This window comes from Symphodus melops, assembly GCF_947650265.1.
Source record: "Symphodus melops genome assembly, chromosome: 1".
In the NCBI taxonomy this organism is placed as follows: Eukaryota; Metazoa; Chordata; class Actinopteri; order Labriformes; family Labridae; genus Symphodus; species Symphodus melops.
The window spans coordinates 52,357,047-52,381,495 of NC_136691.1; the positions used below are offsets into that span (position 1 = coordinate 52,357,047).

General features: G+C 41.2%; 1 protein-coding gene and 1 long non-coding RNA gene across 2 annotated transcripts in view; one reads left to right on the forward strand and one right to left on the reverse strand.

Annotated features, from left to right (window-relative positions):
* The window catches only part of ccser1 (coiled-coil serine-rich protein 1), a 119,893-nt gene extending 95,869 nt beyond the window's left edge, over nt 1-24,024 (reverse strand). The window contains exons 1-6 of the mRNA XM_079366136.1: nt 23,753-24,024; nt 15,760-16,775; nt 14,672-15,098; nt 13,149-13,333; nt 3,067-3,157; nt 311-413 (exon numbers count right to left, since the gene is read on the reverse strand). Coding sequence (XP_079222262.1) covers nt 311-413; nt 3,067-3,157; nt 13,149-13,333; nt 14,672-15,098; nt 15,760-16,752 — 1,799 coding nt within the window. The 5' untranslated portion in view covers nt 16,753-16,775; nt 23,753-24,024. The remainder of the gene's footprint in view (nt 1-310; nt 414-3,066; nt 3,158-13,148; nt 13,334-14,671; nt 15,099-15,759; nt 16,776-23,752) is intronic.
* Nucleotides 11,164-13,621, forward strand: LOC306841403. Its single transcript, XR_013781496.1, has 3 exons — nt 11,164-11,476; nt 11,987-12,073; nt 13,197-13,621. It is a non-coding gene; the product is annotated as an uncharacterized lncRNA (long non-coding RNA).
* Nucleotides 24,025-24,449: the final 425 nt, after the last annotated feature.

A 24,449-nucleotide genomic window follows, 5' to 3' on the forward strand; every position in this document is an offset into this window, starting at 1 on the left:
AGTGCATCAAAACAGATCTGTGAGCAATACTTGCAATTGTCCATGATTGAATCTTGTTTTTAGAGCAGCCAATACCACACAATGCCCCATCTATCTCCTGTATGTTCTGTCTATTATTGTGGGTATATGATGTCTAGACAAAGACACAACACATCATTGTTGATGCATTTGTCATCATTAGCTTTTTTTAAGACGCATAAAACAATGCCGGCATTTTTATGCTTGTTCTCTCCACATTCTTTTCTCTCTCTGTCATGAACAGGAGAGCACATACTGTAGTGTATATCAAACCACGAATGTCCATGTTTACCTCTGGTTTTCTTTTCCCAGGATGCGTTCCCCTGATGGGTCCATTGGGGAGTGGAGCAGGTTGAGACAGGAGGCAAGGGACTGGCTGGAGTTTTCTCTGGAAACTATTCAAATACAGAAAAACGTGAATCAGTGGTTAAATCAAGTCAATTTAGAAAATTATGAAGCTTCTGTCTGCGTATGAAAAAAAAGGAAATCTGGGACGTGTGGTCAGTGTGCAAGCCCCATGTACAGAGGCTGTCGTCCTCCAAGTGTACGGCCAGGGTTCAAATCTCTCCCAGGTTTCTGCCTCTATCTTCTGCGCTGTCTCTCCAATAAAAACAGAACAACTTCTGGGAATGGGTGAAAATAGTGAAAGAATTATCTCTAATAGAAATGATAACTTTCTCTCTCAGACTTAAAGTAGAAGAAATTTACAGGTTTTGTTGCAAAAGGTGAAAGCTTCCTGCGTTCTTGTGTGTGTAAGATGAAGAGGCCCCACAGGTGACCTTGGTGACTTCGAGGTTAGTGAGCGCACCTGTGGCTCCTTTCCTCCATCCCCACTCCATCCCCACTCTCTGTTCACCCATTCTCAACACTAGCCACTCCTGACTTTACACTTAAAGGCACAAAAAGCCCATAAATAAAACGCTCATGTGCCCCTTTCTGTCTTTGTGTCATTGGTTAATTGTTTCTGTATATAAATGTAAAATTGACTTTGCAAAAAGTTTTTTTTTTTTTAAATTAAAAAGGCCTTGACCGAAACATATTTTTGACATGACCCATCAAAAAGCTGCTATTACTCTCTCTGCTCACTAAATTAATTAAGATTATATTCTTCACTAGTGTCACAAAGTAGCTCTTTAAAATTCATTACTGAGAGGTTTAGGTAATGAAAATATTCTCAGCTGTTTCTCGTCATAAATTCCATCGTGGCTTTAAATGGCACAGTTGATAGAGCAGTAAGTCTCAAATTAAATGTAGCCATAAAGGCAGGATTTGGCATTTCTTCATGTTTCTGTAAAGGTCCTGCAGTGTCCTCTTCGTTCCTGTCTACAGGTCACAGGTCACCCGAAGCCGAACCCGCTGGGCCATAAATTGCTGTGAAACTGACTGCGTTTTAATAAAGGCTTCAACAAGCCACCTGAGAGCTGAGTGCCTATGAATGTGTGCACAGGTGTGTGTGTGTGTGCTTCTGCATGAGTGCATACGTGTGTGCATATTTCTCGTCCGTCTGCTTTTTGGCCACTGCTTGTGTGTGTGTGCGTGGAGGTGTAAGTGTGTGTATTCAAACGACTCACTCTAGAAGAGAGTATAAAAGAAGTATTCTCTTTCAGCTCCTGCACAAAGTCTCAGTCCCTTGACTTTATGAGAACTATTCATCAAACCTTTAATTTCATGCTACAGTCTGCAAACCATTAGGTCTAATGACTAAGCATGCAGGCTGGTGTGTTAGTGTGTGTATTAATGATGGTGCCTCCTTCAGCTCTGCATCATCCCCGCCAGTGCCTTAGAGAGGTTTTAAATCTCTCTCTGTGTGTGTGTGTGTGTGTGTGTGTGTGTGTGTGTGTGTGTGTGTGTGTGTGTGTGTGTGTGTGTGTGTGTGTGTGTCGGAGGGCGTTTGTGTGGGTGTGTGAGTGCTTGATTCAACCCTCACTCCTCTGTGTAACTCTCCAGCCCCCATAAGCGTAGGAAACTCAGTTTATTAGGGCTGGAGCTCCTGTTGTATTCTCTTCTCCAAGGTGCTTCAGAGCATTTTACTTTATTTGACTGCAGCTGTAATATTCTGTGAGTCCATCTGGGACTGAATGTTGCCTCGAGATACAGGAATCTAACCTCGTATTGAGATAAAATTCGACTGGTAGATAATAGTTAAAGTTTGACGTTCTAACAGAGTAACTTATGCTCTGTGCAGCCGTATTTATGATTAAAAATGGAGTCGGCGAGTGAAATGGACGGCGATCACATATGATTACATATTTCAGATGTTAATAAAGTAAGACTCTCAGTCACCAGATTTAATCACGTACTGGAAGGCATCTAAATCTAACTTGATGAGTAAATATGTGTCTTGGCAGCCTGATGATTATTAATAAAAGTAAACACTTGCAATCCAAAAATAGGAACATAATCAAGGCTGACAGTGTATGCAAGAGCTTGCCATCTTTTGCGATTATCTTAATGCTTCTACATGAAATGGTAATAAATTCACTCTGAAGACAAGAGTGTGTGCTGTGGGCGCCCACCATACTCGCTCAGTATCATTATTTCATTATGTGACATATAAAAAGGACGTCAGAGGTAGTGTTTGATGCTCCATGCTAAGCGGTCAAAGAGCAAAAAAATATATGTATTTCCTGTAAAAGTCACTTTTTTAACCATGTAGCATGTCAGCAGGAATGTGACTGAAGAGCCAAATCAATGCAGGAGATAAATGGGTGAAATTGAGGCAGCTACCATGTTATCAGAAACACGGAGGAGAGTGCTGGTTGTCATATCTTAAAGGTGACGGAATAGAAAGGGCTTCATGAGCAAAAAGAAAGGAAGAAGAAGAATCAGTGACAGAGGCTAAATATGAGCAGACATTAACTTGAGTCAAAGACTTTTCTCTTGATTCGATTGTTTTGTCTTTTCATGGGAACGGTAACCTGATGATCTTAGAGAAAACGACCTCTGAACAACAGGAAGTAGTAAACCATGTTCTGTAATGCAACTATTCTAAACACTTCATGTGTGTGTCATATAGAAGTGCAGACGTTTATCTATTGAACAAGTTACCATGGCGATGGCGTTGATCGTCAGAGAGGTCCAGGTCCAGCATCAGATCATCTTCATCCAGCTCAGAGGAGCCCAGGTTGTTTAAAACGTCCTGAGGAGAGAAAGTGAACGCACAACAACTTTAAAATTACCTCAAAAGAAATCGTAGTGGTTATAGATGTACAGACGCTCGAGTCCTACAAGCGGCTTGCTCTCTCTCTCTCTGTCTCTCTATAAATGATATCGCACAATTAAAGTAAAATACGAATCAATGTGGCCCCTAACAATCAGAAACATGGTTTTAACCTATGCATTAATTAGCCTGTTGTTTCATAAGGGATGGAATTAAGATGTGGTTAAGATATGAGGAATGTATTTTTCACTTTTCCTGAACTTAAATAAACAATAAGTCAATGATCACTGCATCATAACTTGTAAAATCCTCCATCATGTGATCAGATTAGGATAAGGGTTGAGTTTGGATGAATGATGGTAACATCAGCTGTTTACCATCCGTGTAACGTACATGTAAAGTCAAATTAGAGTATTTACTCACAAATGTGATGGACCCAAACAGAGGTGTACATGAGCTGGGTATGTGACGATATGTCAAACTAATGGACCACGAGTATGTCACATGTTCAGTTTTCATTTAAAAAGGTCGTTAAACAGACGAAACACAGGAAGACACATTCAGTCTCCAGTTTATGTAAGAAACATCACTATTGTTATTTGTTCATAAAAAGTGTTTAAACGTTAGAAAGAACGGATCAGATTGAACCGGCGTGTTATTCACACAGAGACGTTCAGACATGTTAACGCTCCCATTCTTTAGGTGTTGCTGCTCCTTGGTTATGTTGTATTTCAAAGTCAATGCTGCCATCTGATGGACATCAGTGAAACCCAACGCAGGTTCATTTAAAAAGACAAAATACAAAACTTTGTTTTATATTGAGTAGATTAAATCTATAATCAAGGGTACCACACAACTATAGGGTGTTATTGTGTTATTGTGTCTGTGTTTAACACACTCATTCACACACTCGTGCGCACACATCCAGGTAAGGTGGTCTTTCCTGACAGCATGCTTCCACCATCTGCAGGTCACTTTTTAAATACCCTGCACTGAACAAGACATAGCAAGGTTTTAGTTGTTAAAGGGAAAATACTACCAGAGCTCAGACAAACACTGATAATGAAGGGCTCAAGGGAAACACTTCAGAATCTCACAGTCAAGGGATTATCAGCAGTCTGACGTGCCAACGAGGCCAAAACAAAGAAGGCTTTCAAATGCTTCTGAATAACTTTATCTAAAAGGCTTATTTTTGGGACTACATTTCAGAGAGTCATGAACCAGACACAGAGAGAGAGAGACAGAGAGAGGAGAGAGAGAGAGAAACAGAGAGAGACAGAGAGAGGAGAGAGAGAGAGAGAGAGAGAGAGAGAGAGAGAGACAGAGAGAGAGAAACAGAGAGAGAGAGAGAGAGAGAGGAGAGAGAAGAGAGAGATATATATATATATATATATATATAGAGAGAGAGAGAGAGAGAGAGAGAGAAACAGAGAGAGAGAGAGAGAGAGACAGAGAGAGGAGAGAGAGAGAGAAACAGAGAAACAGAGAGAGAGAGAGAGACAGAGAGAGAGAGAGAGAGAGAGAGAGAGAGAGAGACAGAGAGACAGAGAGAGAGAGAGAGGAGAGAGAAGAGAGAGAGAGAGATATATATATATATATATAGAGAGAGAGAGAGAGGACAGAATGTGGGAAAGGAACAACAGGTTGGATTCAAACCCAGGCTGTCTGCCTTGGAAGACTTCAGCGTGTGTACAGGAGCGTGAACGATGACCGCGAGGCTCCTGGCGCCCCTGAATGAACTTCATGTCAATGACCTTTAGGTTAAGGACGTTTAAATGGACATAAGTGACCGATGCTTGTGACAGGCCTTCAGAACATTTCATGTTGGATGACAGGACTTTTGCCAAATTTAAAATGAAGAAAACTTGAAGAAAAGTTATAAAAAAAAAAAAAAACTTCATATGAAGGGGTCTCATGTTTTATCAATGTAGATGCAGACGGATCCAAAGAAACACGACATCAATGTCGTTTGGACATAAAGACTCGCACGGTCGCTCTCTGTATTGATCTCCCCACAACGAGAACAAAAGTCCCAATGCTGCCAGGTGACATGTCTAACCACACCTTGTTCGTGTGTAGGTGTGTGAGAGCATGTGTGTGTGTGTGTGTGTGTGTGTGTGTGTGTGTGTGTGTGTGTGTGTGTGTATTTTAGGGAGAGAGAGATACAGACAAAAGAATTGCAGCTAATCCAATGCTCTTTCTAATGCCATCCCGATGTGAAGCTATTGTGTTCTGTGGATGAATGTGTACATTACTTTGTTTTCACCGGATGCTCAGAGCAGTAAACATTAGAAGAAGAAAAAAGAGCTGAATGAATTCCAGAGCACAGAAGATCACCTTTTAGGCATTTCAAGCATTAAAGCTAATAGCTAAAAGGTATTGGAAAAGGAATGAAGGTCTTATGATACCACTGCACACAGACGACATTTGAAGCTAAATTACCCCTTTAAACGTAACCCTCTAACTATAGAAATGTGTTAATATGATGTTACATCCCAGAGCTGTCACCTCTTTACCTCTCTTACATGGTTTGAGTGAGTCTTATCCTTCAGTTAATAGAGATTATATCTGATACAGGGTCTCGTTAGAAATGGCTCCATCTTTGAACTGTTCCACAGAATGAAATGGAAAAACAGGCACAAAGACAAGCAAGCCGTTCTCTCCATCCATTTAAAGTCGCTGCTTTAATCTGCTGCTACACTGCGGACATCATCATAGATACAGTCTATGAAAACTACATTTAGACAGGGCTTTAGGGAGGCGGATGCATTAAGATCAAGGGAGAGAGATTGGTCTTTGCAGTCAGGTACTCTGGCTTCTAGCCACGGAAAATATATGGACATGCAAATTACTTCCATGCTGTCTGAGCAGACACTTCACAGCAGTTTTGTTTACAACGCGCCAGAGGGAATAAAGGAATGAATGTCTCGTCAAATCAGAAATCCATTTGTTGTAAGGAAAAGAAACAGATTTTTACTCACGACTGTCCAACTTCTGTCTCTTGACAGCTGTTCTTTCAAACAAACATTTGCACCTATCAACACGGAATAATCACTCGTTACAGAGCGATCTGTTGCAGTTTCACATACTAAACCCCAGTGCTGAATACAGTTCACTTTGTTCGCAACATTATTCTATATGTAGAAGAATCCATGGCCGTGAATGAACGGCACATTTCGTAATCAAAGATTCCAACGTGACTTATTTTGTTAGTCATGTTAATACCTTCCTGAGGAGGCTAAAGTCCTTTAACATCTGCAGGACGATGGTGAGGAAGTTCTATGAGTCTGAGGTGGCCCATGTCATCAGCAGCAGACTCGGATGATAATAATAATTATAATAATAATTATATTAATAATAATAATAATAATAATGCATGTTATTTATGGGCGTCTTTCATGACACTCAAGGTCACCTGACAGAAGAATAAAAAAAAAAAGAAAGCTGTCAAAGTTGTGTTTCATCGTGGACCATATCTCACACCCACACCACGACGTGCTCGTCAGGCACAAGCACACATTTAATGCACTGACCCTGCCCCCATTCTATTTCATCTTTACAGTCTAAATGATTTATATCCTCCTTTCTTCTGTACTGTGTCTTAAAGCAACAGTAACAACCACATTTCACCCTGGAATTAATTAAGTATTTCTGATTCTGATGACTTTATGAAGGTCGGTTGTGACTGATGCTTCAAATATAAATACAGTTCTAACTTCACTGTAGATATCTACATTTACTGCTTCGATTAAAGTCCTTGTGAGGAAATCACTTCTATATGAAGTTCTTTGCAAGGATATACTAAAGGCATCTACACCTCAAATCAACTTTAGTACATTTGTAAAAAGAACTTTATTACAGCTAGCTGTTCCATGTTTAATAGCTGCAACAGGAGTTGTTGTATAACATGCAATGACAATACAGATTAATCTATCTACATACTGGTATTGTGAATTCTGGTTAAGATGAAGAGCTGAAGCTGCCATCACAGACCTGATTTAGCTGCTTTAGCCATTTTAATTCATGAAATGAAGAAAGGGGGGGAAGATTTCCACCTTGGACTTTAAATTAGCTCTCATCTATCGCTTCCTGCTGCATTGCATCTGATTGAACTTTGACGTGTCCAATGGTTGGTTCTCTGATGTTAAGCCACTTAGTGATATGTAGCCAGTTAGAGATAAGTGTCTCAAAGCTGACAACAAGACTTACAAAGAAGTACCTGTCATCAAATGATGAAGGCCTACATTTTACAATCCACTCATCTCTAGCTTGACTAACTCATACACATATGAAACACTAATGGATTCATCTCAGACTCATAAAAACAAATGCAACCAAGCAGAACCTTACATTTACACGAGGAAAAACTAGATTTGCACGCCACCAGCTCACAATTAAGGAATTGCTTCACTGCGTGTTCATAAAGTAGCTAGCTGGTCGAGAGAAAGAATAACAATAATATTAAACTGGTCTTATATTGCGCTTTTCTGAATACTTAAAGACGCTTAAACAAGGAAAAGCAGCCAGAAAAACTGAACTGAACTCACCTGTGCCACAATAAAAAAAGAACCAATGACAGATATCTTCTCCGAGCACTTTAGCAACATGAATGTGGAGAAAAAAGAAAAGCTTTAGGAACATTTCTCGTTTTCTCCTCTCCTTAAGGGGTCAGGGGTCAGAGGTCAGGGGTCAGGGGTCGTGTACTCCGTCTGTCCTCTGTGATAGTGTAAGAAGCTCCGACTGACTCTCAGCTCTTTTCTTTCCAGATACTTTCACCATTTTATTCGCTCCTTCACTGTTCAATGTTTTGAACATTAAAACATTTAACAGTCGTGTCCTCCTCGTCATTATTTCCCCTGAGTGAAGCGAGCAACACGTTTTTTAATAAAGAAAGTTAACTGTTGAATGTAATATTAGAAGTCATTTGTGCACACATTTAAGTCTGCTGCTATTCCCAGTATAACAGTTGTTTATATAAATGCAGCATGATGATGTTTGTTTTGTAAGAATTAATAGTACATGAACAAATGTTAAACCTACTTAACTACCAACAGACTCACAACTTAATTATATTATTAAAGTAGTGTTTATAAGCTACTCACAGTTTGTCCAGTGTAGCCAATCTGCTGTCAGTATTTATAAACTATGAAGAATAAGTCATGAGGAAAATTAATTCAAACTGTTTTTTCGGCTGGAGTCTTAAACTAATGTTAAGAAACTGAGCCTCACAGAAAACCATTCAGTGTGAAATCTGACGGGATGACGTGAGAGTACGGTAACTGTGGCTATGTTGTGATCTTTGCAGAGAGTAAAGAAGATAATATGTCCACACACGTGCTCAAAAGCCACAAAAACACTTCTACCAGAGCACTTTGTTGTGATTTTGTTTCCTCTGCGAGCTGCTTTTGCACGACCCTGCACCTACTTTACGTGACGTGTCAATAACTGGCTCTTTTTTCTTTGGGAGTAAACATTCAAAACGCATGTCTGTGAACATCCTTGATGCTTGTTGTAGTGAATTCCAGCCGTGTAGTACAGATTATTACACGATGTGTCTCGGAGAGGAAGTGAATCCCTATCTGTGGTTTGATTAATACAAGTGTCACTTATGATATCTGGACGATTCAAGGCAGCAATCAGACTCAACGATATAAAAACAAGATGTGCCCAAGCAGTACAACACTGTCTTTGCAGGCGACTGTTGATGTGAAAAAGCATCAAGGATTGCAGATGAACTATTCTGCCATCCACGTCAATCTTGATGCAAAAAGAGAGACAACTATCAAAGCTGTTCAGCTCGTCTCTGAGATAAGACAGAAAAAGTAATGCTTTTTTTTTTTTTTTTTTTTTACCAAATGGAGTTAAACATTATCACTGAGTCTGCCACAAGATAATCACTGCTGTCATTGAGAACCTGAAATAAATATCTCACAGAGTCCCAAAGGCATTTCAAAACAACAACTCTAATGAGATCACTAAACTGCTCGAGCAAACACCGCCTTGCTCAGATTCACACTTTATCTGTGAACCCAACAAATTAGTCGTTTAACACTGTAAACCAAATCTTTGCTCAGTGATAATTGTATCCTGTATGCGTTGAAATGAACAATGCGTATCCATCCAGCGTGCTGTTTAATATGGTGTGCTTCAGTCTGTCTCTGTTTGGCTCTCTCACAGGTCCCCTTTAAACATAAAGCCCTCAGTCAGCCATGCTGTATCCATAATAAATGAAGAGCCCATTCTATTGTTTGGAGGCCCATACCCTACCCTCACGAGTCGCTACTTAGATGTTCTTGTTTGGACCCTGATGCATTAAACATTGCCAACACTGCAGAGGTCTCTCAATACAGACCTTTTCATTGGATTCAAGGGCCCTCTGCGCACCAACAAACTTTTACAAAGCCAAAAGTATATCATTTAATAAACACCACAAGGCTTCTGTTTTTTTCCAAGGCACAACTTAAACCTCTGTAGAGCTCTCAGAGGAAGCAAAGGTGGAGATTACTCCATGAGTGGATGTCAAGAAGCAGACGCATTCTTTAAAGCACAAAGCAACGTGCTGCGTAGATCTGTGCCTTTTTAATCTCCTCGTTAAAGCTTTTAGTCCCTGGTAAAATAAATGGGATTGACTTCACCTAGTTTACCTACAACAGAGCTCCCCCAGGGTGTTGCGAGGAAACCAACTCAAACACAATACAAGCTTTAAACCTTTTCCAAAAGACGATGCAGATATAGCGACACTATATGTTTTCAATGTTTGAATGACAACCAAAAGAAACAAACAGAATCCCTTCTTCATTCATCTGTGGGATTTAAGCATTGTATTTAAAGCATTGTATTTGTATAAAGTACTTTATCCATGCACACTTACAATACACTCTGCTTTACAAAGATGCAAATTAAGTAAAAGACCTATTGTATTATGTTTTTTTTTAATTGTAGGTGTACATAGAGACAGTACAAATGATCATATTCTCAAAGTAAGCTCGTATTTCTGTATTCAGTGACAGATTAAGATAAGAATGGATAAGAACGAAATTTCGTTGCATTGGCTCGTAGTGCAGGACAACAAAAAACAGCATCAGGTAATTACATAAGGTAAGTAATATTTACAAAATTAGGTGCAGATATAAATCGATATAAAAACAAAAACTATGTATGAAATTACTGTACAGATTAATATATTGCCCTTTTTTTAATGTATGTTATACGTCTTTTTTACATTCCAGTGAGGTCATCTGGTTGTGGGGGGTTTGAGAGGGAATGAAGGGATTCTTTTTGTGTTCAAAAGTCTTATGGCCTGGAGGAAGAAACTGTTACAGAACCTGGAGGTTCTGCTGCGGAACCTCTTTAGAACTCTGGTCAGAGCTCTACATGTAAACCCCTCTAGCCAACCTGCAGAGTCTGGATTTAGTTATTTAATTTTACTTAATTTTAATAAGTGAATATATTCAAAGAAAATAGTTTGGGGAATCTAAGCTGCAGTGCACTGTCAGCTGCACTGTGACTGCTTTTGCCCAGAGCAAGTTGAAATCCCTTTTGGATATTTCATGGCCAGAGGCGTGAGAACTGAGGGCGATCAGAAAAGATCCTTTATCATACAGGTCATTAAGACAGAAGGTTTTAGCAGCTGGTTAAAACTCAGGCCAATTCCAGCAACTCTTTTCTTCCGTCTGTCAACGTTTCCTGTAACAATTGGTCATAAATAATGGTTATTTAGTAATCCACTACCAAGCTATTCAGTAAACCAAGTCGTCAGTGTGAGTGCATTTATTAGAAGCTTATCTGCTCCAAAGCACACACTGTTCTGTGGTGATGAGGATTTTAGGATCAAGGCAGCGAAGCTGACAGTGTGATATGAACAATGTTTGATTAAAGATGCTCGCAGAAAAAAAGAGGAGGCTCAAACGTTCTTGTAACCCAGATATTTTTACTCTGGTCCGTCTCTGTTTTCTGCGCTCTGTCGGAACTCTCGCGAGTTACTGCGAGATTTCGTGCGCCGTGCTCTCGTTTAATATGGCCACGTTCACACTTACAGCACGAGTGTGAGACCAACAGGTGTTCGTAAGACGTTTGAAAAATATTCTTCAATGCGTAGAATGTGCGCAGGGAAGGGAGGAAGGAGGTGATGAAATTTCTCAATGTGGCAGGATTGTTTAAAAGACTATAAAATGATCAGTAAATAGAGTGTAAAGAACTTAGCTAATAAAATACAGCAGGGGGTGGTAATGAACCAATTACGGATGCCAATCGCCATTAAACCAATGAAGAAGAAGACAGGTGTTTGCGCTGCTGCAGGTAGGCGTTTATCCGATCGAAATGTCATTTATTGCTGTTAACGATCTGTCGTTCACTGTTATGCCTGCCAACCTCCTCAGATACCTCCACCGCTGCGATCGGCTACACCGTGACGGTTTTTGAGTGTCTGTCTGAGCGGAACGGCCGAGCTAACATGCTAAAATGTTTGTCTGTAATGTGAACCAGTCAGCCGGTGATGGCGCTGGGTGTACTTGTTCACACTGTTAATTAGACCACTGCTACAAGTGCTATGGATTTTATGTGTGCCTTGTAAACATGTAAATTAGTGTCATTAATACAAAGGCTTGTATTAATGAAATGATCAAATGTTTTGACCTTAGCATTGAACGGTTACAGACGTCTGTGTTTTAAAAGAGTACTCTAAATCTATAATGAACCATTGACAAATTGTTGGATTGAATGTTTATTGTGCAGTATTATATCATGTGCAGTATGAAATAACATTGATTGAAGAAAAAGCTACTGATTGCATGGTCCTGCTTTGTACAGGCCAGATTCCTTGGATTGGATGGCGAGCTAAAGTCTCGAGCCTACAGATTAGAGCCCAAGACACGAGTGCGAATCTCCACCTGTGCGGTAGGGATCGCTGCAGCTGCACGCACGCGCACACACACACACACACACACACACAGTCCCATTCATGATTCTCCTACTCTTTGCGTGGGTTTTGTTTATGTGAACTGTGTATCAATTACTAAACTTTTAAACTCATGGTGCACTGTGTATATATTGTAAATAATTGTTTCTTTTCATATGCCTAACACTGTACAAAATACAAGTCCACTGAGCACTGCAATACTGTGTCTAGATAGATACTTTATTGATCCTGAGGGAAATTCAAGTATTCATTGAGCACCCCATTTTCTTCCGAGTCAACCTAGAGCTTCTGATACTAGCTTTTGTATTGTTACTATATAACTACTCCCAACTACATTGCAGAATTATACATGCTACATTCTGTTTGCTGGAAATGTTTTTGGAGTCTTGTTTGACTTGTTTTTCAAATGTACGACAATTAATGACCGTCCTAATTCGCCACAATTATCTATATGCCAGCTGCTCATTGTTGTACTTAAGTTTCATTTTTCTATTCACATTTGCTTTATCCTCATTTCCACTGTGTTTCCAAGTGATGTTAGGATGGATTTTTTTTCTAATGCAATGGGCCTTTATGTACTCAAAAGGTTCCACAAACAACAGATTTCTTTTATTGCAGATACAGCCTAAAAAGCAGTGTCAGGTAGAGGTGATCTGTATATGCACTAATCTGAAGGCATAATTGAATAACCCAGGAGACCATTGTTAGTCATTAATAGCAAAGTGTCAGCATCAGGGATCTGTATTATGAGTGATATCAGAGAATACTAAGTCTCCATGTGAGAATCTGTATCTGTGAGAAAAATAATGGCATCATAACATCTCTGGTACAATGTCTATAAACTTGCCTTGTCTCCCTTTGAGGATGTACAGAGGAAGACATTTAATCAGTCATCCCAACTGTGTTTGTATCTTCTACGTCTTGTAGTAGTAGCTAAGTGTGTTGTGATGCTCAAAGACAATAAACAATGTCTTTTTTTCAAGGGCCCACAGAAGAGCATGCACGATATATTCTCACATAAACAAACAGTAAAACACACAGCTCGTGACCTACCAGACTCCCTATTTTTGATGACGAAGAGTTGTTTCTGTGTTTAAGTAGACCGCAGCCCTCCATGCCCAGGGCATCTCTGTGGTTTCCATGGACACGAGGCCCACCAGCCCCCTCAGAAGACGAGCGCAGACGTCTTTCCATCCGCATCACCTCGTGATAGGGGCTGACGCTGCTGCACAGAGAGGCTGGAAACAAAGACAACATAGAAGACAGGAAGAAACAATTACTGTGAAACTGCTGTAACAGTGAATCCACAACAAAGACATTTTCATTACGTCTACGATTGTTGGCAGTCAGCTGTATATTTCCTGAAGGATTTTTTTTCTTCATTAAACTCGACAACAAACCCGTTCATCCTTCTTCACCCTTTCAGATGAAGTTATGTCTCCTGTTATGAAACGCCGTTTTTCATTTGGTCAAATAGCGTTAATGCCTATTTTGTAATAAAGCTGGATCTACGTACGTGTACCGAGCTCGCTGTGTAAGAATAAATCTGCATAATAAATATGAGATTTCAGGGGCCAATATTCAATTAGATAAAGAACTTCTGCAATTTATTTTATTTTCATCACCAAATAGATATGAGAAGACTCTAAACAGTAGTCCTTTTATGAATCGATATATTTAAATAAACAGCACTTCCTGTCTTTCACACATACACAGATTGACACAGTTTAATATGTGTACATGTGAGTCACTTTTCTTTCCACTCTGTAAAACTGAGCGTGGATAGCTGACGTTTTTGGTTTTGCACTGAGCAACAAAAACCTAAAGAGGCCTTGAGATTACCATTTCATGTGAGGTTCAGATGAGACCCACAAGCACAACGGGGCCCACATCCCAGAGGCCTGTGACATTGATGTGAAGATGAACATCATGGTACACTGCTGTTGCTGTCGGGTCCACTCTGTTATCAGTGTGTATGCTGCCTTGAAGCTGGAGATGTGCATGTTGAGACTCTTTCACACACTGTCTTACAGTTTTATCAGTCACAGCAACACTTCTTCTGGAGTTACTAAGATTCAAATTTGAAGGCGAGGCCAAGTCAGCATATCACCTAATTAAAGACCTACTTCAGCAGTATTCATGAAGTGTGTATAAATGTCTACATTCATTTATGAAGTTGAACTTTATGACAAGACTCCATACGAGTATTCATGTGAGTACTGGGGTACAAGATTGCCCAGTGGTTATGTCTCTATCCTTCTCTACAATGAAAGGCATGAAAGCTCATAGCTCAGATTGAGCGTCATTAAAATGCTCTTGATTTATAACTAAAGGAGAAACCAAGTCAGCTAAAGGAAAAGCATAAAACTCAGGAGCTAAAGAAATGTGAAAGCAGAAAGTACATATTCAACTTAACAGTGGGTGCCATCACACGTCCTCACTGCACTGCAGATATCGGTGGTTTTGTGTTTGTGGTTGTGATTGCATACCTGGTCAACAAATTCCCTCATCACAAAAGAATGTCAACAAGTTTCAAAGCCAAGGTTTGGGTCTGTGTGTGTAAATCTGTTTCATACCCGCGTGTGGTTTCCTCAAGTGAGAGGGCCTGGGTTCATGGCAGCCACAGAAGCTTCCTCTTTCTTGAACAGAGAGCGCGTTTCTTGCCCTCCTTTCCGATTGCTCCGGGTTGGAGTGACACCCCTCGCTGCGAACCACACACGCCTCGCTCTCACTTGTGGTCTCTGTGTGGTAACCTGACTTCCTCTTCTCCACTAACGCCTTCCTCTGCTCTGCAAACACCTCTTCCCTCGCTTCCTTGGCTTCCCTTCTCTCCTCCTCCCTCTCCTTCCTCTCTTCAAGTGATTGTTCCTGCAGAGGCAGGCAGGGCACAGCTGTCTCGGGCTCAGAGAGGGAAACGGCAGTCTCGTAGTCGGTGTTGTTGGCCGTGCTGGTGTCAGGTAGAAGAGGTTTTTCAGTGCTGGACTGGGCTGGAGTGAAGAAAACCTGAGGAGCGGACATTTACTTGAGCAGTTGTTCAATGGCATTTTAAAATGTTCAATGACAAGAACTGTACATATCCAAGAGGGAAAAAAAGCTGTTTAAGCAGGGATGAACTCGCTTTAGCATTCAAAAGGTAGATATTTGTGTCCTCTGCAGTAATGGGCATGTTTTCATAACACAGTCGAAAAGCATTTGCTTTACAATGGCCTCAGCACAAAGCTCTCTCTTTGCAAATATTCTACTGACTTAAAAGTTCCTTTTACAGAGTGTTTCCTCGAACAGGAAATAAATACAACTAATTCTTTGAAGGAGACACACGCTCAAAGTTATAAAATATGCAGGGCAGTTTGAAGACATCTGTAGTTTTGTTTAGTTTTTTTCATGCCATGGCTCTTTCACCAAAACTTGTTTTTATGCCCTGTGCTTCAATTTCTATGCTAAATTTCACAGATTCCACACAGCAGACATAAATATAAAAATATTTTTGTTGACATCCAAGGACACCAGTTGTTATATTTCCTGTGCCTGAAGAACTTACTTTTTTCCATTGGACTCATAGCTTTCTGTTTGTACAAGCAAAGACATTCAATGTGCGAGAGTTGTGCTAACCCACTACAATCAGACGCCATGTTTGCATTAAAGTTGCTGTACAAAAACAAGCTACCTGGGAGGTAGAGACAACCACACTGAAGTTCTCTGGAGCAGGCAGAGGCTCCTGTGCAGCCATGTCAACAGCCAGTCCTGGTACAGAATCAGGTCCTGGGGCTAAGCCAGATCCAGGGCTTGGAGCTGGCAGAGCGTCCACCTCTGATACAGAATCCTCCGTGATGGGGATGAACTCTGACGGGGTGATGGCAGTGGTTCGGTCCTCTGATATCATCGGGGACTGGAGTGAGCTTTCGCCGCCAGCACCGAGCAGCTCACCTGGCAACGAACCCGGGGTGAGCCCTCCGGCCTCAGCTGCATTGGCGATGGAGCTCGGGGGTTCGAGGTTCACTTCTGGTGGTCTGTGGTGATCGGAGTTGCGAGAGAAGCGGTGGTGAGCTGAGAAAGACTTTGGCAGCAGCGTTTTCTTCTGGCGTGCCTGACGTTTGTTGGCGGTGCTGCCCCCGCTGTAGTCATCGAGAAAGCCAGAGTCGTCACCCTCGTTCGCCCCTGAACCGCTGATGCAGTTTATAAACACGTTTCGATTGGACGAAGAGGACGAAGAGGAGGCTTTGTCAAAATCCTCAGTCTGAGAGCGTGTGATTTTCTTTTGCTTGCTGCTGCCAAACCCGAATGAGTGGCGAGGCTTCGGGCGCCCACCACCATCACTGAACCCCGCTGACACTGATGTGGATATCGTTTGTTGGTTGTTTCCGTTTGAATCTGTGCCCGACGTCAGCGGCGGCGTGAGGTTGAGGTTGATTGGCTGGACACGCGGCTCGCTGTTCCGCTTGGCTGTGAAACTGAGAGACGGAGTGCGGAAAAGGCTCCGGCGTTTCCCCGTACTGCCCGAGCTGGAGTTGGTGCTGGAGGGCGAAGAGCTGTGGACACCATTCCCTACTCCACCCGAAGACGGAGAGGAGGGGAGAGACTCCTGCCTCTTACTGTTGCTGCGGCGGAAGATCGGCAGACGGGACACGAGTGTGGAACGGCGTGAGCCTGATTCACCCATCTAGAAGCCGAGGCAGAGCGGCGCTGAGGAGACAAAGGAAACACAAACACGGAGCTATGAGATCTCATGTCGCCAAAACAACGTCCTTATTCATAAACCTTGCTTGTAAGCAAAGCACGGATCCATGCACTAAAAGAATGAAGGCATATTTTCATCATCTTCAACGAATCATCCCAAGCAGCTTCTGTGTACAGACGGAGTGAAGTGAGAAATCACACATTAAGAGATCACGTATCCCACATTGAACGAGTGCAAACAAATAACTGCTGCATCTGTACCCTGCAGATGCTTCTGTTTCAAACAGTGCTGATAGATATTTCCCATTCAATTACGAGTCGTGCATGTGTTCATTAAAGCAGCGTTTCTAACCCTGTTGATGCTGCAGTGTGTCCCCGAGCTGTCTGTGTGATGAAAATGTTTCCAGATACACCTGCTGCACGAATTAAAAGAGCAAAACAAACTCCTTCCAGTTCATTGGAAAATACACACTGCGTAGAAAAATATGCCTGAAGTAGATGAGGTGCAGTTTATTCTGTACATGATGAGAATAAAGATGAGGCTCATGCTGCCTAAGAGGAGGGACAAGAGTCCCAGAAAGAGAAGCTGAACGTGTCCTGCCCTTACCTTCTGACATGCTAAACAAATAAAACCCTGCATTATTTTTTTATTTCTGATGATGTAAAAAAATACACGATATGCAATCAAAATACAGAGAGGTCATATCGATATGAAGAGAGCGTATATTTTAGTTGAGACGTATGTGATAGAGAAAAAAAAAAAAGCAGTTTATGAGAGTGATGACTGCAGGTATAAAACCTGCAGGGCTCGGCTTCTCTCAACATGCCACATATTACCTTGACATTTATGTGACAGCTAAATCATGAGGAGACACGGCTGATCCAGAGGGCGAGAGCGAGAGAGGCAGAAGGAAGGAAAGCAGTATTTCCCAGCATTTTCTGGCATTTTTAGCAATCATTACTTACATAAAAAGTGGACTTAAAAAAGTTGCCAATGTGCTCACAAAAAGAAGACAAAGGGCAACGTGGGAGCTCCATGGAAAGAGACCCCACACAAGGTCCATGACAGAAGAGTAGAAATGAATTCTCAAACTGCTTTAAAGACAACGTTAAAGACAGAGATATTCATGTACTCACCGTTTCATTGTTTCCTGCAATTAATCAGCCGAGCAGTGATAATAATGTGCTCGTCCACATGTTGAAGACACACAGCCAGCCTCTATGAAAGCACCCGAAGTGTTTTATTTTCGATCTGTGTGTAATAAGCTTACATTAACACCCTTTACTTCAGTGGCTTACAGTTTGAGGGTGTCACCTCCTCGAAGGTAAATTTGAACAACTTCTAAACACACACACACGGTGTAGGTCATATTCTGAAACCTGGCTGTGTGTGAAGGAGGTTGAATAAATGTCAAAGACTGAGGAGGCGAACAACGTTTACAGAAATGACTCCATATACATTTTAATATATAAGTGCTGCACTATTTATGACCATTTTTATGGTTATGGAGAATCGAGCATGAAGACGACAAGACAGCCCGATCGTATCTCAATAAAAAAGTAAAAAAACTTTAAATGTGGGTCAGTAAGTTTCCTCATTTCTCATGTGTACATGTTCTCTGCTGGATGGAGGCCTGGGTAAAATAATCATGTTTTCAAACCGCTCACACTCGTCCACAAGCACTTTGTTCCCCAGCTGATACCTGTTTTAAAGGTTAGTTTATTTATTCCTTTGTATGCAGTCAGATGAAGCTAACGCTAGTTAATCGACTCCAGTGGAGAAATACGAAATGGTGCTTTTTTTTTAATTATTATTATTTAATTCAAGAGAGATGTGTTGCAAACACACGTGTTAAAAACAGCAGATAGTTTTGTAAAGCAACATTGAATAGTGTTACTGTAAATTGCATATTTTCTCATATTGTGCAGGCTGACTTTACACACACACACACACACACACACACACACACACACACACACACACACACACACACACACACACACACACACACACACACACACACACACACACACACACACACACACACACACACACACACACACACACACACACACACACACACACACACACACACACACACACACAGTGTTCTGTTATGCTGTGCGTCCTGGATCACTTCAGGCCATCTACGCTAGTAAACACAGTGCACATTGGAGACTCTCTCTTTGGATGAACCAGCATTACATAAAAGGCTTTTATCGTGTTATCAAAACGCGCTCGCCTTCTGACCCGGTCAAGGCACCCTGAGCTGGCACATAGAGACAGTAGAAGACCCGATAATTAATTAGACAGAGATTAAAACAGATTTAGAACATCTCTGTTAAGCAATGGCTTAAAGGTGCCAGGCCTTGTGGGAAGCACAATGACAAACATGTTTACACTCATATCGCTGAGCTGCTGTCGTGACATGAAAACACGTCTCTTCAGTTGAAATGACACGATGGCGTGAAGAAGTCTGCCCGGGGTAAAGCCGAACAGAAGGAGGTAAAAGAGGAGTTGACTTTCCCAGCATACAAAGACAGAGACTATGAACCTGTGATAGAGAAGTAGACAGCATCCCACTTCCTCTTCCCTTTTCTGAACACGAGCTCAAACACTCCAATCTGCCGTGCGCCTGACTTTCATTTTAAGAAGAACAAACCTGAAATCAATGAAGAACATGCAGGTCTCTAAAGATCGTACATATTGATTTGAGTTCCCTTCATTGACTCTTTTTCTCTTCATTTGGGTTTGTGTTACCTGTAGTGTGTTCGCAACCTCTTTACTTTTTCATTAGTGTCATCAGCTTGTTGACTTTCTCTTTCTCTGCACGTCGTTCCTTTTATTTGCATTTATATTGTTTTTGTAGACTTGTCTTTATTGGGCCTGACTGTGTGTTTGTCCGTCAAACACTTTGTAAACATCAGTTTTTAAAGGTGTTAATATTCACCCACAGCACAGATTAGTTTTACTGTTTAGTTTGTTTTGTTTTTAACAATACCTGTACTCTTCCTCGGGAGGAAGTTATACTGTACACACGAGCAGAGAGATCGCTAATGTCAGGTGTTCAAAAAAGAAAAGTTAAACATGGAGCCTTTCTGTTTTAGTTGTGTTGGGTCGCTGTCCACAGCTCCCAGTGATTGAACTGGTGTAAAGGCTCGCTGGCTTTTACACCAACATAACTGTCACGATAAAAGAAAGGCACAGCAGCCGTTCTTAAAGGACGTGTGCCACAGTTACAGAGGTGGAATCACACTTTTTACTGTTTGTTCACTATCACTGATTACGTGAAGTCCTTTTCACTTCCTGACAGCAGAGCCCTCCGTCCACTTCACTCCCAATCTGTTGTGCTGTTCGTGAGCATACAACACACACAAATGTGCTCATACGTAGTTTGAAATCAATAGCCAGAGGGAGCTAAGAAAAGTCTCGCGCTGAGCCTTCTTTCACAAAGAGCTTTACATACGCTGAAGACAAACAAATCAGCTTCAAGTCCTCCAGCACTTGTCTTATCAACATGGCAGCCAGAGCCTCCACCAGAGAGATCATAAAATATAAGGCTGATACAGGTCCAAGATCCACACACACACACACACACACACACACACACACACACACACACACACACACACACACACACACACACACACACACACACACACACACACACACACACACACACACACACACACACACACACACACACACACACACACACACACACACACACACACACACAATCTGTCAGTTAAAAATAATAAAAGGCGTGGTATAGGGTGTGAAGAACTGGGTGTCGCCGATCAAACAGGTTTACCATTGATGTTATAAGCAGCCGGAATCTTTGACGGCACGTGACGAGAGCGACGCTGTCTGAGAATCCCAGTTATGAGTAGTTTGGTTAGCGACCATCATTAAGTCCAGTTGAGACACAGACGTGCTTTTTACCCGATGAAACATTCTAATTTACTTTATTTTGAAGTGCTCTATCTGTTACTCAGAGGCTAAGACAAAGATTTTAGAAAACAATGAATACTAGGACGGTTTTGGGATGTTGATTTCAAACGTTCCTGAGGTTTTAGAGGGCGTTTTTTTGAGGCGTCCTGCGCTCTAAATGGGTTAATGTTGCTTAACACATCGGATCCAGCAAAGACTTGAAGGCTAAGTAGCAGTCTAAGCCAGAAGGCATTTTCTTTAAGAAGGAGACTTTCATTGGAAGGAGTTGGCCGACTCTAATGGAATAGTGGCTTATATAATCCAAACCAATATAACCCGTTGTTTATGAGTGAATGTACGTATGCATTGAGACTGAACTAACATGACAGGACATGTGATGCATCACTGCTTCTGATTTTCTCTTGCCATTTTTATCACTATATGCACAAAAACACAAATGTTCCTACATCAATGTGCTGAAATACAGTCACATCATCAACAGAGATACTGTTAAAATACCCCCCAGATAAGTTATATTACATCGCTGTATTACAGTAACTTTATTCTCTGATTATCAACCTATCTTCAGTTAGTCCATGTCACGATGACATTTCATTTTGCAACCACTGTATTCACTTTGATTCTCATTTCACAAACCGATCACAATCTCGGTACTTATTGTAGAAAAAACAAAAGAACTAACTGTCTTCATGCAAGGGAGGAAATATAAGTGCACTGGATATCCGTAACAGTAACTGATAGTTACACGTTAAGTTGGCAGGTGGAAACAAAATAATGATTTACTTTACAGTTTGAACACGGTAGAGGTTCTCTTAAAAAGTTAACTTTCCATCCTGAAGTAAGAAAAACAACAACAAGGAGCTATCAGGACGCCGCTTTTCTTTTTCTTTATTTTTTTTTTAACTCAGTCCCAAGAGAAATGCAATCTCTGAACCAAAATCCCTCTGAATCAGAAAGATGAACAACATATAAGAGCGAGCTTGTTCTTGGGTCTTAGAAAAAAAAAAAAAGGGAACAAAACTACAAGCTGCACAACTTTTCATATGAACGTTTAATTTACAGGTGGATAGTTGACAACATGACTTTATGTTGTGGAAAATCGATCCCTGAATTGAATCATCGCACTCCAACTCAATAGATAAAACACAAGCAGAAGCTGAGCCAGGACTTGGACAACACAAACAAAGACTGCATTGAGAAAAGAGACAGGAATAAAAACTCCAGTGACTGAGAAAGATGTTCAGCACATTGAAAACATATACGGTTATATCGTGTCAGCGAATGCTTCTGCAGGTCAAGTGGATAAAACACTCCCAACCGGCCGTACAGAATTCAACCAAACGACTGACAAACAGATCCATCACAAGCTCTTAATACGACAGTTTAAGGCAAAGCAAGTTTATTTATATAGCGCTGTTCAGACACAAGTTAACACATCTGCCTCAGACATTTAATAGATATGACCCTCTTATTCAGTTAGGACGACATCAGAAGCAAAATTCATTAACGCAAAAACAACAAACCAATGAAGGCTGTACAGACATTAATAAGAAACATGCAGACTTCGGTTGAATAGAACGGGTTAACTGAATCAAGTGAGGGCCTTGTGTTATACATCTTCTGTCTCCATGCTGTTGTCCTTTAAACTGTTTTCATAATAGGAATAGTGTACTGCAAATGAACAAAGGATTATCTTATCTTAGTGAAATACACTGATTTTCCTAGGACACCTTGAGGGTGTTTCTAAAAATGTTGCGAGCATTTAAAGGGTCGCAACTACAGATTGTTTTTATTTTTATCTAGCCACGCTTTTATTTATTTGTTTGATCCTTTTTTGTGATTTATTGTATCTGCCACTTCTGATGTAGAAACCCTAAAAGACTACAAACAGAATACACCTGACCATACGTCACATTAAAAAAACTGCATCATGAAACAATCATCATCGCTGAGTGTTCTTCATTTAAGACTTCAATTAAAAAAAGTACAAAAACGTCATGGAGGCAGCTGACCTATTTTTCTGTACATACCAGAGCCAACAACATTTACCCTGCATTTAGCAGATGGCAGGTTGAATTGTATTCCCTGAGCACAGCCCCATTCAAAAAGAAAACAGTCCCATTTAAAAAGCTTGACTCAAATAATGTCTACATGTCTTCCTTTTAAACGTAAAGCTAATCAATAAGCCTTATGATAGGCTAGCTCATTAATGTAATCGTTAACTAGTCCCAGAGAGATGCTGCTTGTCTGCAGCCAAGGCAGGAAACTGTCCCCACCACAGCAGCAAGGCTTAAAATGCCCAAATTTTGCAATGACAGGAAACCTCCCTGTTGGGGCCCCGTCATTCATTGCCCTGCTTATAATATCACATATTACTCTTGTGAAAAAAAACAAAGTTAGTCAATGAAAATGACTGGAAGAGGGAGAGCATCTTGACACTACAAGATGTTAAGGTGGTCCTTCTTTTTTGACCCCACAATCTCCCCTGACTGCTCCTTTCATCTGTGTTGCTTTATGACTACAACAGTTACAGTGAGTCTCTGTTAATAATTAATGAGTGGGGGTTACTACACTGTATATCTAGAGTGCAATGCACAACAATGAATGATCCTTAACGTGTTGTTACTAAAACCATCACTTAATTCAGCTGCTTAAACGGACCCGGGTGCATGCATATTACATATCCGTGAATTATGAGATGTTATCAGACAGTTTGCATGAGATGAAATGCAGACATGTGAATGCATGTTGAAAACCTGCTGCAGGAGAGAGCAGCGGCACATCAAACAAGCTGTCATCAGAAACGTCAACAGCGTTTAGCAGCCTGTCGAGCTGACATCCAGACACGGCCGCTCATGTTTACTGGAGCCTACATCCGTTATTACGGTGAATAAAAATGCATTGTTTCGCTTTCCTTCAAGCAGCAAAGGTCACCGGTGTTCAAAGGATATGAGACAGGCAGGCACAGAGCTGACGTACAGCCGGGCTCTGCTAGCAAGCAGCGGACAAACATGCACACATACATTACCTTCAGCGGAGTCAGACGTCTCAGTCGTGGCCTTTCAGCCGAACAATATCTTCGCTTTGTGGGCATGCGAGTTATTAAAACCCTTACATGAGGATAGCTGGTGTTGTACAGTGGTACTGAACCCGGGGCTGAGGTAGCACCTTGTGTAGCACACTGACGCCAGTGTTACACCTCCGTGACGTGGAGTCTCTTTTCCTCCTTCGTCTCTTCCGCGTTGGTTGCGACGCCAGAGCGCGAGCGTCCACAGCGTGACGTCCCCCTCCTCCTCCTCCTCCTCCTCATCCTCCTCCTCCCACAGCTCATCATCCATAGGCAGGTGAATGGGCAGTCTTTCTCCGACCATTATAACCAATAAACCCAACCTAAGAGGCGTTTTTAAATTAAACATACATTTTCTTGAATTGAACGTTTTTTAACTTGAATTGAAAGTCATCAGCACACAAACGAAGATGTTTGGGCATATTGTTGGGATGGAAATAGTTTCGATTTTTAATCCAGCTTTATTTATAGCACCTTTCAGAAAAATCAAATGAAATTGACAAGGTACAGACATGTTGATTTACAGGTTTTAACCACGTTAGTATTTGACAATCTCACACTGTTTTTCTCACCCTGCGAGCTAAGGTTCATTAGACCTTTTAAAAAAACGTCCTGGGATCAGATTGTCATGTGTTTGACTTCAGGAAAAAGGAAGGAC